The sequence below is a fragment of the Vidua macroura genome, chromosome 7 (assembly GCF_024509145.1).
Source record: "Vidua macroura isolate BioBank_ID:100142 chromosome 7, ASM2450914v1, whole genome shotgun sequence".
Lineage (NCBI taxonomy): Eukaryota > Metazoa > Chordata > Aves > Passeriformes > Viduidae > Vidua > Vidua macroura.
Window position 1 is genome coordinate 3,887,082 of NC_071577.1, and position 18,383 is coordinate 3,905,464.

The 18,383-nt window shown below is 44.0% G+C and overlaps 1 protein-coding gene across 10 annotated transcripts in view; it reads left to right on the plus strand.

The window, feature by feature from the left end:
- Positions 1–18,383, plus strand: part of AGAP1 (ArfGAP with GTPase domain, ankyrin repeat and PH domain 1) — a 343,329-nt gene that overhangs the window by 137,653 nt on the left and 187,293 nt on the right. For 9 of the 10 annotated variants that reach the window (XM_053981906.1, XM_053981905.1, XM_053981897.1 and 6 more), the window contains 3 exons: positions 1,702–1,829; positions 8,156–8,311; positions 13,216–13,308. In XM_053981906.1, the coding sequence (XP_053837881.1) occupies positions 1,702–1,829; positions 8,156–8,311; positions 13,216–13,308 (377 nt within the window). The remainder of the gene's footprint in view (positions 1–1,701; positions 1,830–8,155; positions 8,312–13,215; positions 13,309–18,383) is intronic. The other variant, XM_053981901.1, reaches the window with a different exon arrangement.

The window sequence follows — 18,383 nt, forward strand, 5'->3', positions numbered from 1 at the left end:
ATTTTAATATATAGCTTCCCAGGCTCCAGATCAATAACCCAATGGGTCTGAAATGACTGAGTGCTACGATATTCCCCTTTAATTTAAACATGATTAGCTGATGAAGGTTATGATCAATATGCTAGGGGAAGATAAATTAATTGATATCATCCTTTCAGGATGATAAGAGGCCTATTGGAGGTGGGATGTAACTAATGAAGCTGCTGCTTCATATATATGAGCCATTCTTTATACAATGTATTCTCACTAAATCATGGTTATGCCATCATTCATTTACATGAAAAACATAAGCCACGGACCAGTTTGTTATTAAAATTGCATTCATTTGAGAAGAAACTATGCTTACACTGTCCCTGCCTGTGCTATAATTTAGTGAGGGAGAATAATCTTGGAATTTACATAATTGTCTTTTTGTGTTTTCTGAACGAGACAGTCTGGGGTCTGTTGGCTCAATTCCAATGAATTCTGGGGGACTTTTTAAGGAGATGCCAGTAAATGTCACTGGGTTTTGGTGGAGGTGTTGCAAGTGACTGCAGACTCCTTGGCACAAGTTTCATGAAGTGTTTCCCCTTGAGAAGAAAACAGCATGCTAGGAAGCTAAGTTTAGTTAGTGGCATTTTTCCTTAGCCACTACACAAGTATCTGTTTCCAAAAACTGAAATTTTGATTAGTTTTTAATTTGTGACTCAAAAGGTAGCAATAAATTTATTTTTTATGTATTTATGACATAAAAAGAGCTCTTTCCAAAGGCTTCAGCTGAATTAGCAGCATGAGCTCAAGTTCCAGTGTGTGATGGGATGAATTTCTGAAATTGTTTGACTTGTTTAAATTCAAAGATTGTAGGAGAGGTTTGGAAGTGCTGCATTCCACATCAGATCTTTTTTATTATGGGTCTGCCAAGCCGTGTATAGAGATGTTAATGGCTCTGATCCCTGTATCCATTTGATAAATGCTGCTTTTCCTTCCATGCTGAAGAGAATGTCTTAATAAATTGCAAAAAAAAAAAAAAAAATTAGGCATTTTTCCTAATGCAGCTGTGCTGCTGCTGCTAAGGAATAAAAGCTAAAATTAGAAATAATGATACAACTTCTTTCCATAAAGAATTTCACTGGGATGTGTGGTACCACCAATCCAGGTATTTATTCGATGTCAGGGACCCTTTATCAGTTCTAATATTCCAGTTCTAATTCCAGTTATCAGTTCTAATATTCCAGTTATCTTTGGTTTGGACTACACAGTGGATTGCCCTGGTGCAGTGGCTGGTAAAAAAGGGAAATCAATCTTATTCCTTGGCAGCAGAGACCAGGTATCTTCTGTCTGCCAGGAGAATATCCCAAAGAAGAATGGAAAATATTTGCTACCATGAGCTTTGTTAGTGTGGTGTTACAAACACAGAGGGGACTTGGTACAGAATTCCTGCTATTCTATTTGTTATGTTTTCCCTGAGTCCTCTGGTGCTCACCTGCTGGAATGAGACTTCTGGAGTCACATTTTCCATGTGGAGAACCCAGCTGGAGTCTCCCGTGGAGCATCGTGGAAAACCAGCACCTTTCCTGTTCCCTGTAACACACTCAATTTGTGGAGCAGGCTTTGGTGGTGACCCCCCCAAGTTTGTGTGTTGTTCATTGTGTGCTTTCCCACCGTGCCCTGCTTCCCACGTGTGCTCTGCCTTACCTGCCTGGATGTTTTGTTTCCCTCCAGTTGCCCAGAAGATCGTTTCCACCAAGAAGAAGCAGCAGCTCTCAATCGGACCCTGCAAATCTCTACCCAACTCTCCGAGCCACTCCTCCGTGTGTTCTGCCCAGGTTTCTGCTGTACATATCAGCCAGGTACAGATAAAATCAATGCTTGGAAAAGGAGCTGATAAGCTGCTTTTCATCTCTGATGTATTTTGTGCCATTTCAAGTGCTCTCTTTGCTGCTCGAGAGGTAGTTGCCATTTTTTTTTAACGCTGCCAGTGGTCTGTAGTTTGAAGTGATGCTTGAATTTTATTTTTTTTTTAGATTGGCTTGAGTTCAAGAAACAAAGGAGCAAGGCAGAATAAATTTGCTTTAAAGCCTGTTTGGATTGATAAGCCTGCTTTGATCATTCTCATTGATACCCAGCAGCCTGCAGGTCTGAGCAGGCCAGTCATTACAGTTGCAGGATTTGCTTCATTGCAGGTGCAGGATTTGCTGTGCTGTGGTTCAACATCCCCTTGCTGTGTTTTTGGTTGTTTCTCTCTCTCAGCTGTGCTGAGCTGGTGTATCCCAGTGGTTAGAGTGCTGGAATTTTACACTCAATGGTATTTTGAGACACATGTGGTTAATACCAACATTTTCTGACTTGCACAACTTTTAGCCACGTGTATTGCACGCTTATCTGTGTTTCCCTGGTGGTGCCCTTCCTCAGTGTCTTTGTTTTCTAGTGTCAGCTGATAATCTCTGGGCTTGTCCCCAGCTGGGATGGATATAAACTGAATGATGTAAGATACCCACGGCCATTCTGGTGTGGTTTTCAGTCTAAACTCAATAATTCACAGGTTATTTTGCAGTCCTGAGCCACCCACGTGAGGATTTGTTTTGGCTATGGACCTTTATCCCACACAGTGCCTGCTTTTTGGCAGAAGGAGTAACTTCTCCCACTGGGTTATCACCCTAAAGATGCAGGTGCCAGTTTAGTCTTCAGAGTTCTCTGCTGTGACTTACTCTGCTTCAGGCTGAGTCCTGATATGACCTCAGGCTTTTGCTGATGAGCCCAAAGAGAATGCTGGATCTCAGAGCCCCCTTTCTATAGCAGGTGCTGAGTGAGGTGTGTTGCTCCTCAGAAGAGCCCTGGCACCTTCTGGTGAAGAACAAGTTCTCACCTGAGAGAGGTTCTCCCCTTTGCAGGTTTCCTCAGCCGCTCCGTCTCTGACCAATTCATGGCCACAGGCCCTTGGGACTCGCCCTCTCTGAGAGCATTTGTTGTTAATGAAGCTTTTTTTGGTGAAGGACATCAAATATCTAGGAGCTCACTGGTTTCCTACCTAAGTCTAGTTTGAAGGTCAACAGCAAACACCAAATTCTAGACCATTACCATCACCTATGCAGCAAACTTCTTGCCAGTGATAAGAACTATTTGGGAAAATCAAGGCAAGGTAGCTTTTGTGATAAGGCTCCCTAGATTCTGTTTCAATAAAAGTGAAATAATGTTCTTTAGTGCCTTTGCCAGGTGTCATAATTACCTAAAGGGGCAATTGCATCACCAGTCAAAGATGTCTCTCTTCTGAGACTGATGTCATGCCTAAAAGTAGAGGCCAGAAATCTGTTTCATGTTGTATCTCCTTTGTGCTACACTTAAAGGCAGTATGACCTTGTTTAAGGGAAGGAAGCTGAATCCTTATCCCAGACTTAAAAGAACTTTGCAACTGCAATTCCAAGTTTAAGATGATCTGGGGCAAGATTTGCCATCTCTGATCTTGGCTGGAAGACTGGCTGGTGTCTTGCCCTTTGGAACATCTCTCTTGGCGTAATGATGTTTCTCTGAAGATTTCCTCCATGAATCAAACCCGTTATCGGTGCAGTGCCCTGCCACTTGCATTCTCCACAGGAGCAGAGGCCTTCAGAGGCAGTGGTTACACACAGCACTTCAGATAAAGTCGGATATTGTTCCATCTCTGGTTGGATCATCCCGGGGATTGAACTCCTGCAAACTCTCCAGATGACTCTGCTGTCAAAAGCTTAGGCTTTAGAGAGAAAAAAAAAAAAAAAAAGAAAGAGCTACTGAGTGTCACCTTAGCCAGACTAGTCCTTAGTTAGCATTCCTTGGGGGAAATTCTAAGGCTCAGCACCATCCAGAGCTTCTGTGGTTTCAGTCTGCCAGGTTGGGCAGGGCTTGGAGCACTGTGGTCTGGTGGAAGGTGTCCCTGCCCATGGCAGGGTGTTGGAATGAGATCAGCCTTGAGGTCCCTTCCAATCCAAACCATTCTGGGATTCTGTGAAAGACTTGTCTCTGTGTGTGGGTGCTTCTCTGCATGTCCAGGAGTCTGAGGTGGTGCCTGCCTCAGTAAGACCCCTTCCAGAAAATGCTCTCAGGAATATCTATAGTTACATACTTCCAGAGGCCTGTCCCACACAATAAGATGCTTCCTATTCCAAAGACAAAATCTGCTTGTCTTTGTAGAAGATGCTGCTTAATTTTCCTTCTGACTTAGTTTTTAATGTGTATGTCAGTCAAGGGGAAGGTTTTCCTTGAAAGCCCTTGATACCCAGAGCCAACCACCCTTGCAAGTACTTCAGGTACCTCTGTTGGCTTTCAGGGCAGCACTGAATGCATGGAAAGAATTTTATTCTCAAATCCAAGGATTATCATTTCTGACCATGATGGACAGAACTGCTGTATACTCTGTCAACAAGAGGGATGGTGCAACATCACTTAAATTCTGTCTGCTGCATTCAGGTATTCCAGTCACAGCTCACTGTCTGGCTTTTTGGAACATTTCAAGAGGTAGACTGAGTTGTTTAGAGGGGAAGAAGTGTTGTGCAGTGGATTGGAGGTCTCCTAATTGGCCACGGGGCATCTTGGAATAGGTCTTTAATTTACTTTTTACAAGTACAGACCAGTCACTTCTCTGTCTCTCTGTTCTGAATGTCTATCCCACTTTTCACTCCCACATTCCCCTATGCCTTGACAATCTTCCTAGGCATGATATGCTTGTATACCATGCTAAGTCTAATTTCAAAGAAGAATGAGTTCCCTTTTCCCTCACAAAACCCCACAGAGGCATTCCTCTTCCCTAAATTCATCCTGGTGCTGGAGGAGTTGCTTGTCCTTTACACCTGACATATCAGGTGCAAGACATTAACTTAGAAGAATAGTGCCAATAAAAACATTTCCAAAGGGTTGTTTCCTCTGTCCAGGCCCTGGAAGTGGAGATCTGGTTCCCAACCCCTGAGGCTGCTCAGCTCAGCCCTACCTTTAGTCCTCAGTGCCTCTGTGTGGGGGCTGGACAACCTGCTGAGGAGTTCCCTGCAGCTGGGTTTGAGTTTGCACTGTTGTAAAAACAGCTGGAAAAGCCTTTGGCACAGTGGCCGTGGTTGCTGTTTGTGTGAAAGGCTCCAGGCCCCTCTCCAGACAAACTGATGTGCAGATTCCAGCCCGGAATCCCCAGCAGTGAGCTTACTTGTGAACTGCAGTTTTGAAGTGAAGATGGAAAGATTGTTTTACCAGTGACTGTAATTCCTTGAAATCTGCAGTCTGCATGTTTTCACACAGGCTGGCTTTCCTGGAATTCAGCTGTTGTGCTCTGCTGTGAGAGGAGATTGAAAATGGCACCATGTTTCCATGTCTGCCTGGTCTCTGTGCATTCCTCTCTGACAGAGGGACTTTACTCACCCTTTGGTGAAGGAATTTTCCTTGCTATCCAATTAAACCTCCGTTCCCTCTCCTCCTGTCCCTGTTCCCTGGAGCAGATCCCGACCCCCCCGGCTGTCCCCTCCTGTCAGGAGTTGTGCAGAGCCACAAGGTCCCCCCTGAGCCTCCTTTTCTCCAGGCTGAGCCCCTTCCCAGCTCCCTCAGCCTCTCCTGGGGCTCCAGCCCCTTCCCAGCTCCGTTCCCTGCCCTGGACACGCTCCAGCCCCTCGGTGTCCATCCCTGTGGACTGCAGTGCCAAGAGTTGTGTTTCCTGGTCAGCAGTGTCATTCTCCAAGGAGATTTGCATTATTCCTGGGAAGATGTGGAGCTTAACATCCACTACAAAGCTGCAGCTCAGGTGTGGCTGCTGCACAAGCTCGCTCCTTACTACCTGTTGTAAATCTGTAGTGATGCATTATTTATGTTTGCACAATGCCTCCAGACAGTTTTTACTACAACGTGATTGTCCAAGAATGTAAATTAAATTACTAAAAGCAAAGTGCAGTCAGCTTGGTCATCTATTATTTCATTCCATGTGAGACCTGATTATTGTTAAGCTTTTTGGAAATTTTCTGGAATGTCAAAACTAAAACTAAAAGAGGAATGATAATATATTTAATGCCACATAAATCACAGCCCTTTTGTATTTACAGGCTTGTTTCTAAGTAACCTAATATTTACCTAGAACAAGCATTTTAGATACCTCCCTGTGAGGGTGGGCAGAGAAGCTGTGGCTGCCCCTGGATCCCTGCAAGTGTCCAAGGCCAGGCTGGATGGGGCTTGGAGCAACCTGGGCTAGTGGAAAGTGTCCCTGCTCATGGCAAGGAGCTGGAATTAGATGATCCTTGGGGTCCCTTCCAACCCAAACCATTCTGTGGTTTCCAAGTGTTTCTCTGATTGTGTTTTTCATTGTTCCAGCCAGTGGCTCAATTTGAAATCACCTCAGAGTTTTATTTACAAAGTTGGTAATCCACTGGGCTTGGTGTGTGAGAAGAGAAACATTGCCTGCAGGACTACTTTGTCTGTGTGTCTTTGGGGAATAGAATATCCAACAGATTTGTGTTCTCCTTTAGGAGTTATTTATAAATCACTTAGAAATCCAGGAGACAACTGCAAAAAGTGTAAAATGATGCTATAAAATGATGAAGGATTTAAAAGGTAAAATTTTAGGGAATCCTTCATGTTCTCCATCTGGGAAGTAGGCTCTTAGGGTATAAATATCTTAGTTTCAATTAAAAAAAAAAAAAAAAGATTGGCACCCTTCTCATCTCCAACACATCCAGTGGTTTGGGAACAAGCTGCTACAGAGACAGGAAAATCAAATGTGGGGTAATTGAGGCCACTTGCTCCCAGCTTGTCCTGCTGATCTGTCCAGTGTTGCCATTCTCCATGAGGACACAAAAAACGATCATTTCAATTACGTTATTTCATCTCCTTTGTTTTGTACACATTTCTGCTGCTACTTCCTCTGGCACTTGAGAATGTTGTAGGAAGTGTCTCTGGCCCCGCTGTTGCTTGCAGTGCCTTCACCTCTGCTCCCTGCTTTGGAAAAGCTGCAGGAATCAGAAGAGAACTTGGAACATGCAGAGACTTCAGCTGGGGGGTGTTAGAGATTGTCCCCTGCTTTTCCAACCTGACTGGTTGCAGCTTGAGATCCCGATCCCCAAGGAGCATGGGGGAAGTCCCCTGAGGCATCTTTCTCCTCAGGAATTCTGGAAATACCTTCTTACCACCTTTCCTCACTTCCTCTAGGAAACTTGACTGCTTTAAAGATGGCCTTTCCCCCTTCTCTGTGCATCCCAGACGTTTCTTTTTCCCTCCAGAATTACATGTGAGTTATTGCCCAGCCCCTTCATTCACTGCTGCTCCTCTGCTGAGTTTTCCATCCCCAGGAGGCAGAATTTTCCCTGTTGTCCTGCCCCAGTCCCCCTTCAGCACATAGAGCATCTCCTTCTTCAGTGGTGTTTTTAGTACTTGCTTATGTCATGTCTAATAAGTCCTTTTAAAGAAAAAATTAAGACTTTTTTCTTAATCACCTTTTGGTCCTTTCCATTCTCTCTGATTTCCTCACCTTCCTCCTTTTAGGAATTTGTTACCTCTGATCATTTATTGTGTTATAGGCTCAAAGCTTTATTTCTTTCAGGACTAGGATGTAACATCACAGTTTTGGCTGCTTTGAATAAATTGGAATATCTTAAAAGTTTTGTATCTTTGCACCAGTGGCTTCAGCAAATCCTGTGCAGGGCCAGGAGTTGGGCTTGATTGTCCTTGTGGGTCCCTTGCAGCTCAGGAGATTCTGTGATGCTTGGAATACATTGGGATTTATCCAACCCCTGGGTAGCCATTTTACAACCCTGAACTATTTTCATTTTCGTGATCAGCTCTCAGTGATCTGGTGTCGTGCAGCTCCATGGCACTGGGTGTTTTCTCTTAGGTTAGAATTTAGTTTAGTAGAAATCCACATTTGGAAGGTTTTCCCCAATGTTTTGCTTACTTGTACACTAGAAAACAAATGAAACTATTGATACCCTGTGTAGAATGAAAATGTGCCTACTGCATAAACAGACCTATCTTTCAAAAAATAATGGTGGGGGAGATGTTTAAAGGCTTGGAATAGAAATGTGTGGAAGAGTGGCAGTAGGGCAGCCCTGCTGAGCCCCTGAGCCCTGGCTGCACTTCTGCATAAATTTGGAGTAAATCAGGAGTAAATAAGATACAGCTGTGGATTGTCATTTCTTGAAAGCAGCGTACCACTGTTTAAAACTCCCTTTAATCCTTGCAGACCAGTAATGGAGGAGGGAGTTTAAGTGATTATTCCTCCTCTGTCCCATCAACTCCAAGCACCAGCCAGAAGGAGCTGCGGATTGATGTTCCTCCCACTGCCAACACACCAACTCCTGTCCGCAAACAGTCCAAGCGCCGATCCAACCTCTTCACGGTGAGTGAGCCAGGGGACCTCTGCTGCTCTGGGGACAGCCTGAGCCTCATCCCCTGCAGCTGGGCTGTGCCTGCTGCTCTGGGGACAGCCTGAGCCTCATCCCCTGCAGCTGGGCTGTGCCTGCTGCTCTGGGGACAGCCTGAGCCTCATCCCCTGCAGCTGGGCTGCTCTGATGGCACGGGAGTGCTGAGACAGAGCTGTGGACTCAAAAATAAGAACGTCTTGGAATTATCGTTGGGTGGTTCTGTTTGAGATTTAAAGAGGAGCACTTTTCCTAGGAAGACAGGCTGAAAGACTTGAAGTTGATCAGCCTGGAGAAGAGAAGGCTCTAGGGAGACCTTATGGCCCTTTTCAGTCCCTAAAGGGGCTCCAGGAGACTGGAGAGGGACTTGGGATAAGGGCATGGAGTGATGGGACTTCCACTGGCAGGGGAGGGACAGATGGGATATTGGGAAGGAATTCCTCCCTTTGAGGGTGCTGAGGCCCTGGCACAGGGTGCCCAGAGCAGGTGAGGCTGCTCCTGGATCCCTGGAAGTGTCCAAGGCCAGGTTGGAAGGGGCTTGGAGCAACCTGGGCTAGTGGAAGGTGTCCCTGCCCGTGGCAGGGGTGGCACTGGATGGGCTTTAAACTCCTTCCCAAACTATCCCATAACTACCCCATTCTACTTTTGCTACTATATAGAACCAGTTCACTTTTTTCTTCTCCAGGGTTAAAAAAGATGTTGGAGATTAAAGTAACTTTTTCTTTCCAAACCACCTGTTTTTTGCTTCACTGAGAGGCAAAAAAACCCAAAATCAAACAAAAAGAAATCAAACAGAAAGCTGCCTGGTGCAATATGACAGGTCTTTGTAATGCAGAAGTAGTTAGGGAGATGCTAGTGAAGCTCTGAGTGAAGGTATCCTTGGTTTAAGCCCTCTTGCTGAAAGCTCTGGGATCGTGTTGCAGGTGTAATTGTGGTTTGTAAGCAGTTTTTTGACAGGTCACACATGTCATAGCAAACTCAGAATGGCTGTGGGCTCTCGTGTAACTCCCTTGGGGGTTGTAGCTACATGTTGGTTGTGCTTAGGAACCCACAACTTTCCTGTCAACATGGAGAATTTATATATTTTATTCCAAAGGTGATATCATGCTCACTTCCCACGTACAAACCTGAAAAAACCATTTCCTCAGACTCTGAGGGAAATCTGAGCTCTCCACGTTCAGCAAGTAGGAAAGTTTTGTGACCATTTTGGAGCTCTGAGTGACAGCAGAGAGCCTCAGGGATCCTGTGTCCCTCCCAACAGAGGTATTTGGATTTAAGTCCAGATCTCTCACTCCTATGAAAGAGAAGAAATCATGCATTTGTGTTTGGGTGCAAATGTGAAGGTGGAAAACAACAAAATGAGTGGCCTGGGAAGAAGTGTCCCAGCTTTGATGCAGATATCTGATAACAGTCATGTGGATTTCTTCCCATTGGTGGGAACAATGTGGAGTTTGGTGGGAGGATTCCAGAGTTCCCAGCCCCACTAGATGTCAGTGTCAGCCCAGAAACCAGCAGCAGTCAGAGCTCTGGAGGCAGAGCTGGGATGCTGCTGCATCCCTGAAAACATCACCGTCCATCCATGGCCGGGCTGACGGATGTGTGAGATGCTGCCAGGGCTCTGGAGGTGGTGCTGACATTTGGGGAATTAGGAATGTTGCAGTTTGGAGCAGCTGTAAATTTGAGAAAGGGAGGAGAGAAAGCCAGACCTATCTACAGTCACAGGAAAGGTTTGAGAAGACTGTTAAGTCAGCTGTAAACAAACAGACTAAAGCTCTGGTTTGTGATAATTAGTGAGAGCCATATTTACTAACATGAGAGGGTGTTGATAGTTGTCTTAATGTCTGATAACCGGGAAAAATAATAATAATTTGCCTTTGCAGATTTAGTTGTGTCTTTTGAGGTGGTTATAGTGAGATTGTTTAATGAGCTGCCCTGTAATCTGTGTCATGAAGTACTTAACACCCACTCTGCTGTAACCCAGCTTCTGTGCCAAGTTATAACCTGGAATTATTTAATTGAATAAATAGATAACTACACAGAAAATGCTGGTTATGAACAGAGTGTGTAATTAAAATATTTTACTGTTTAGCTCTGGGTTTCTTGCTGTGCTTCTCTTCCCAGTCACTTATGCCTTTATCTCGTACAGAATCAGATATATTTCTGTTTAATAATTGCAAGTTACCCCTTGTTATCTAGCACAGGTAATCTGTTTAGTGATCTTTAGATCTTCTGTTGTTGGAAGAGGACTGGGATAAGTAGAAAGGATTTGATTCTTCTTAATTACAGCTTTTGAGTTGGAATAGGGATGAGAATTTTAAACATGTCCAGTGCATTACATGCAGCGTCTCATCTTTTTGACATTGAGTATTAATGTTTGTTGTAAAGCTATTGTTGCAGCAGCTGATTTTCCCCTTAAGTGATAGGATAGATGAAATATTAGAAGAGTTAATATCCTTTGTTTTGGACAGTGTGATAGCAGGAATTACCAAATAATCTTGTATAGGGCAGGTGAGGATTTAAAATGCATTTATGAGGTTCAATGAGCAAAAAGCTGATTCTGACCATGTCTGATTCCACAGTGGGTGAGGGAATTTCTGGCATAGAAAGGTGCATCACCTTTCTCACATTCAGTGTTACCTGTCTCACATATTTACAGAATTCCAAGGGAATTTTTCAGACCTAAAATGAGCTCTCTGTCTCAGTATCTACTGTTAGAGATGAGTATTTTACTTTTGGGGTGCTCAGCACTGCTAGTCTGGGTCTGGTTGTGCCCAAACTCAGATGTGATGTCTTGGGCCAAATTTTATGTGGATTAAGTCTGTGAGTGACTTCCAGTGCAACAGGGAAATCACTCAAATGATATTTGTGCAGGTGCTTTGATTTTTCCAGACTTTTTTTTTTTGTTTGCTGGCACCAAGTTTTAAATAGAACCATTTATCATGCAGATGTGCCATCAGAAAAAGTCCTGGGAAGTGTTGCTCCAGCATGGTTTGGAGTGGATTTTTTTCTGCTAGGATATAAGACATATTGTGTGTGTCATAGGTACAAAAGCATAAAAGATCAGATCTCAGTTTCACTGCACAATTTATCTTTATAAATAGCGGAGCATGCAAAGATTCTCCCCTGGAAAACATTAGGGATTGTGTGACTACAAGCAGCTCGAAGGGAATTTGCCTAGCAGAAATCCCTACATTTCTGTACTTTTGGCATTTACCAGTGGTTTGCACGTAGATATTTCCCTTCCATGTTCAGCGTGTGATTTCCAGCTGCAGTAACTTTTAGGGAATGGTGATGATTTAAAACCAGAAATGAAAAACAGCGCATAGATATTCAGCCTGCATTTCAGAGGCAGGGCTCTTTCTCTACAAAAAGTCAGATAAAAAAGAAACATTCAAGTTGACAACTCCCCTCCCAAGGATTTGGGCACCTTCACTGAGTTTCTTTACAAAGTCACTTACGGGCGCCTTGCGCCATTGAAGCTTTGTTTTGCCTTGTATTCTTGGGAAGTGGCACTTTCAGAGGCAGAAATCTGTCTTGAAGGACGAGGAACAATAGTTATCCTGCACACTGGATTTCATCCCTCCCACTTGTTTTGCTTGCTTTCATTTGTTCTTTGTTTAATTCCCCGGCACGTCATTCCATCGCCCCGAACCATAGTAACTGGTGACAGGAGCCCGTTCCCGGCGGAGCGGGGCCGGCAGCGCGGGATCCCCGCTGGGTGAATGTGTTGCTCAGAATGCTCTTACTCGGAGTCCTCCTCGCTGCCTTCCCTCCCTCCTCTCACGCCTGAGGGCAGCTGCTCCTGAGTTTTATTCTTCCTCCCACCCCTTTGTGGGATGGGGGAAAGGGGCACTGGCGATCCACCACCCCGATTCTCCTCCTGATTTCGGTGTCTCTTCCCGCTGGAAGCGCGGAGCGGGCTCTGGCGTGGCCCCGGTTTTCATTAGCTCCCCATGGCGGTGCCGGACACCGCAAATGGGCTCCTTTCATACATCATCGCCGAGTTGAAAAGCACACGAAAATGTTTTCCCATTTCCGATATTGTGTGAGTAATGTTCCCATTGGAAAGTAATGGAGTGAAGTTGTCACTTGTCAGCGCAGTTATTAAGGAGGATGACTCTCAGGTCTTCTTTTTGTAATAAAATAAATCCGTCAAAATCACTGCGCCCGTGCGTTCTGTCGCAATAACGGGCTGCGATCTGAATAACTTCTTCAAATTCCCATATAACTTGATAAAGTCACGAAGGGAGCGCTGTGACCTTACTCCTTCCAGCCTTGGAGAAAGCCAGGATAAAGCACCTCGAGTTTTAGACATCGGTAAAATTCTCCTCATGCTGATTTTTCCACATTGTGTTCAGACAACTTTTTCCAGTCACTGGCTTTTCTTGCAGTTCTAACTTTCTAACCATCCTGAAGCAGAAAAAAAAAAAAAAGTTAAAGTCCATATGGTCAAATCCAGCATTATAAAAATCGTATTTCTAAATAGTTGCTGACATTTCTAAGAACCACACAGGTGTGAATTAAATGTATGCATGGCTGTATTCAGTTTTTTTAATGAGAAGATGGCACATTCATTCCCCTTTGGAGCTACTGTTGGAAACTTTAGAAACGTGTCCTCTGATATTGTGGGTCTTCAGGCAGTGAAGCTGTAACTCTTTAAACCCAAATGCATTTCAAACTAGTGGATGGATGAAATTTATGGGTGGTAGATGGGAAATTTATTCGTTTTTAAGATGGTTGCGTACTTGTGTAGATTCCATTTTAAGCCTGTATTTCCCTGCCAAATTATTTTTTAATTGCCCCGAAAGGAAAAAAAAAAGGCAAATAAAAGCATCCTCTGTGTTCATTTAATGGAGCACAAACTTTTCTTTTCGCTCTGCAGTCTCGGAAAGGGAGTGACCCAGACAAAGAGAAGAAGGTCCTGGAGAGCAGAACAGACAGCATTGGAAGCGGCCGTGCAATCCCAATTAAACAGGTAATGCCGAAATAGTTGTATTTTTTTTTCTCCCCTGCTTTCCATAGTTGGGAGACAAGACACACCTCGGGTCCGGGCACGGCGGCGGCGGGGCCGTGCGCCGAGCGGCGTTTGATGTGTGCCGGTGATGAATGTGGAAGTCACTCACTTGACATCAATTAGGAGAGGTTCCTATGTGTATTAAAATAGGATCATTAGAATAAGAAGAGGGAAAATGTGACAACAGGCCTAATGAAGTGCAGTCTGCCGGCCTGCATATGGAGCGGGTTTCTAGGCTGTGCTGGCTTCAAAGCTGCCTTTGTAGAGGGGGCTTTGATTGGGCCGAGTGCTGCCAGGCGCAGGGTAAATCAGATCGCTCGACAAGAGCCCCTTGTGATGGCAGGAATAGCCTGATGTGGCCCTAATTTGCTACCACAGACGGACATCTGAACACAGTTTCAGGCTGCTCCCTAACAACGAGGCAATTAGTTGTGATAATCATGGCCGGTGTGTCAGCTGCGCGCTCTTGTTTGTAATTTGCTAATGAAGGAATTGTAACTTTGATTAGGTTCAGTTTCATTTAGACCTTATTATATAAGAGAACGTTTACAGCTGTAATGTGTGGCCTTAATTAAACTTTCTCATTACACAACAGGACTTGAAGCCGAGGATTTGTTTTGGTCTGTTTTTACTAGCCTAGATGCACTTTCATTAGCCTGGAAACTTGATGCTAAATTGTAGCTGGGAACACTCCTTTGAAAGGCAAAAGCAGTGCCAGCGTTGGATGGGAAGTACTTGGGGAATGAGATGATTTACTTTCTGAAATGAAATGGCACTGAATCCATGTGGTTGAGATCTCCACATTCCCATGGAATGCTTCTCACACAGTTTCTGTGTCAGTGTTTGCAACTGTTTATTCATGTGTGAGAGTTGCCTTGAAAGAGATAAGCTCCCTTTCTTTTCCACATATACTCTTTCCATACGTTTCTTTCCAGTTGTTTTGGTGCCTTTCCTGCCCTCCAGAGGCTCGTTTGCCTCTCCTGATCTTCCCTCAGCCCATGCCTTTTCCTGCTAGGTAGCCCTGGATGTCCTGTGTGGAGCTGGGTTTACGTATTTTGGGGTGTTTCGTGTTTTTCCTCTGTTTCTGGATGCGAGAAGAAGTTGACTTTGTACCCTTAACTATTAGCTGTGATTTTTCTTCCTAAAGTCATTCTAAAAGACCTTTTGGGACCATCAGGCAGCAAAAATGCTGTCGTGTGTGAATCTCTAGTAGGCAAATTTTAATCAAGCACACTGCAATCCAGAAGAGCAGCTTGAAAGCAGAGGAGTTCAGTTTTTGGCTCTGCATTCAGGGGAGGAGATTCCAGGCATTTAAAGCAAGCTACAATTTTATTTTCCTGCAGCTTTTGTATGATACAGGATGGGTTAGACCAGCTGCAATCCTTGTGGGTAATCCTAATTAAACAAAAGTGCAGCTGAGAATGTAAAACTGAGGAATGGATGTGCCAGTATTTATTCCAGGCATATGTACTGTTCTTTCCTAAAATGCTGCTGTATGGAATTAATTTGATTAAAAATACACTCATAGGAAGAGTGTTGTAAGGTAAACATTGTAAGTGTGATTGTGCCACAGCATGTTGTAAAGAAATATCCCTTATAATAACTGGAATTTCCATATGGAAAAACTCTCCTTGCAGCCCTGCTTGTGTACCAAATATGACCAATCTTTTGGGAACATGTCCTCCTTGTTACTAATCCCAACTATGGCAATTTCATTTTGTCAGGTACGAGCCGTTACCCACAAACTCTTGATGTGCGTCCTCAGCAGAGCCATCCCGTTCTTTGGGCTTTGGCCATGGGAGGTTGGCAGGGTTTTGTAGTGCTGCAGGGTGGCTGCTCCCAGTGGGATTTCACATCACACTCAGATGGCAGGAGGATTTTGGAGGTCTGGTCAGCAGAGGTGGCTCCAGGTTCAGTTGCTGATACAGCCACGTTCTCGGGGGCTCAACAAGTGCCAGGCCCTTGGAGCTCTCTGAGGCAGCAGAAATTCCAACTTCCCTAAGAAACTTGCTGCCTTTTATTTCATGCCTTAACTGGGAATAAGACAGATGTGGAAGGGAGCTTCTTGACCTAAAAATCTTCATGCTGCTGTTCTTCTTAAGATGAGAAACGCCTTCCATCATGATGGTTTCTGTGGCAAATGGAGTCACAGAGTCATTAAGGTTGGAAAAGCCCTGTAAGATCACCAAGTCCAGTGTTTAAACAAGCACTGCCAAGGCCACCACTATCCCATGTCCCCATGTACCACATCCTCATGGATTTTAAATCCCTCCAGGTACAGGGATTCCACCACTGCCCTGGGCAGCTGTGCCAATGCCTGACCGCCCTTTCTGTGAAGAAATTTTTCCTAGCAGCCAACCTGAACTTCCCTGGTGCAACTTGATGCTGTTTCTTCTTGTCCTGTCTCTTGCTTGGGATACTTAGGAATAGAAGGAGAAATCTGGTTTCAGGCTGCAGCATTCCCAGGATTGCTGTGGGAGAATAAAACTAAGCAATAACAACAAAAAAAAACCTTGACCAAAAAAACCAACCAAACAACAAAACCAAATCCAACAACACCCCACAAACAAATGATAAAACCTCCAGCCAAAATAAGTTCCTTGGAAGGCTGGAAATGTTCTGGTTTTGAGGAAAAAATGGAATCTCTCCCAGCACTATGAAAGAGTTGCTGATCATTCTGGGCCCCAAGTATGGACCTGTGCAGCTGCCAGTGGGTTTTGGTCAAAAGAAGCCAAAAGTTGCAACCTGCTCCTGCATTCCTGTTCTTGGTGCCTGAATCCTGGTGGGTTTAAGGGAAATCCCTGAGAGTTTGGGAGAGTTTGGATGGTGCCCTGAGCAACCTGGTCTAGTGGAAGGTGTCCCTGCCCATGGCAGGGTGTTGGAATGAGATGGGCTGTAAGGGCCATTCCAACCCAAACCATTCCAGGGTTCCATGAACCAGGTAAAATTGTGAATAGCCCATTTCCTTCCAAGGAAACACCTCATTCCTCCAGGGCTTTATCCTTAACTCAGAGCAGCCTGGTCAAAAAGAGTTAATGTTCTTATGCTCTCTGTCCTTTCTACATGGTAAAGCTGATTTTTCACTGCAGTGCTAAATTTGGTTTTATTGGGCTAAGCCATATAAAACTGTCCTGATGACCCTTCCTGCTCCCAGCAGAAACCCAAAATGTAGGCAATGAAAAGCAGGCTTGTTTTTAAAGGGTGGCTGCTCACTCCTGCCAAAATACTCTTCAAGTGAGTGAAATTTTGGGAGGGCAGATTTTCTGAGGAGGTACCAATACCTTGTGCATGCACAGCCATATCAGCATGTCTTAAACCCAGGACTTTTAGCAGCTGCTGAGAACTGGGAATGTCAGAAATTTTAAAAACTTATACAGAATTTCACTTCTGCTATTTAAAAATCTTATGCAAATCAGAGTCAGAAAAAGTCTTGAGCAATGTTGGCTTCAAGTTAAAATCCATGGGTAGTTCTGTACTTCTGAGAAAGAGGTGCTTAAACTAAGAATATTTAAGCTATTTTCTGTAGCATTGCTAATAATACTCTTAAAGCAAGTGGCTTGCTCTGGTTGGAGAAGCCTCCCTCCAAACCCATTTATTCTGGAAGAGAAGTCTTGTTCCTGGTAACCTGAGTGAATATTTTGAAGAATATTTTGAAGCAGACATTGGGCTGCAGACTTATGGGGAATTGACTTTCTAGGATGGGAGGTTTTGTAGCGTTTTGGGAAAATTACTTTGGTTTTTGTGGGTTTGGGAAATCTTTATCAGTAGGGCATATTCAAATTGAAAAAAAAAATTGCACACAACAAGAAAAATAAAAGCAAGAAGCTCAGCTCAGCGGTGAGGGGGCTTGTCATGTATTAATTTTTCATTGCTGTGGAGAATTGTACATACATAATCACTTGATTGCAGTGGGAGTTAGCGAGCTCCTATGGTGTCATTTGCATAAATCTTGTTAAGTCAATGGCAGTTAATGAAGTACAAATGAGCCTGGAGAAGGTGACATGCAAATCGTGGGTGGCAGATGGGAGGTCTGTTTTTGGGATGGCAGCTGTGTGCTCTTTCTTTTTTTTTTTATTATTTTTATTTTTATTATTTTTTTTCCTCTGTCCTGCCCCCATTCTCCCCCCCGCCCTCCAGACTGGAGTGTAAATAAATACGTAAGAGCTGGCCTTGACTTTCTGCTCCCAGCCCTTCTTCTCTTTGCCCTTTGCATTAATCACAGGTGCTCACATCATTATATACTCCAGCAATACAACCTTGACTGTTCTTTTGCCAAAAACTAGCCCAAATCAGTGTTTGACATGTTGCCTCCACCCTTGGCTTACCCTGGGAGGTGCTGCCCCTCTCGTGCCCCCAAATTGCTGCATCATTTAGGGATGACAAACTCGAAGCCTGGATTAGAAATAAATGTTCTAATGGTTAGTGCTGTATTGATGACACAGTGAAAAATTTGCCATCCATGACTTGCAAAGGTGAACTTCAGAATTCATTCCCTTCCCTCAGTTTGCAAATGGCTGGATTAATGGAGAAAGTGGAATATCTTATTCAGGCTTTACTTTTAGGTGATATTTCAAATGACCTTCTTTGCCTGCCATCTTGGCATATTTAAGTACATTAAAGTAATCTTAATGAAAGTAGGTATTTTGTCTTTTTTTTTTTTTTCCTTTACTCTGACCTAAAAATGGCAAATATTTTTTATGTCAAGGCACAGGGGTGGCATCACTGATTTGCTATTCATCAAGAAGAGTTTGGTTCCTTGATGTACAAGTAACAGTTTTTCATTAAGATGGGCATAAACAAAACTGGCACTTCCCAATGTACATCTGAATTTTATTTTAAAAATCATTAAACTCAGCAAAGGTAACTTTAAAGATGCTCTCATCAAATGTCAAACTTGGCATAAAAATCCTGTCACTTCTCCTCAGCTCCCTGCAGGTATAGGTCAGTGTTGCCTCTGTTTTAGTAGTGATTTTCTACTTCCTCTGCTTCACTACTGATTTCCTAACCTCATTTTTGAGTAGGTTACTTCCTAACCT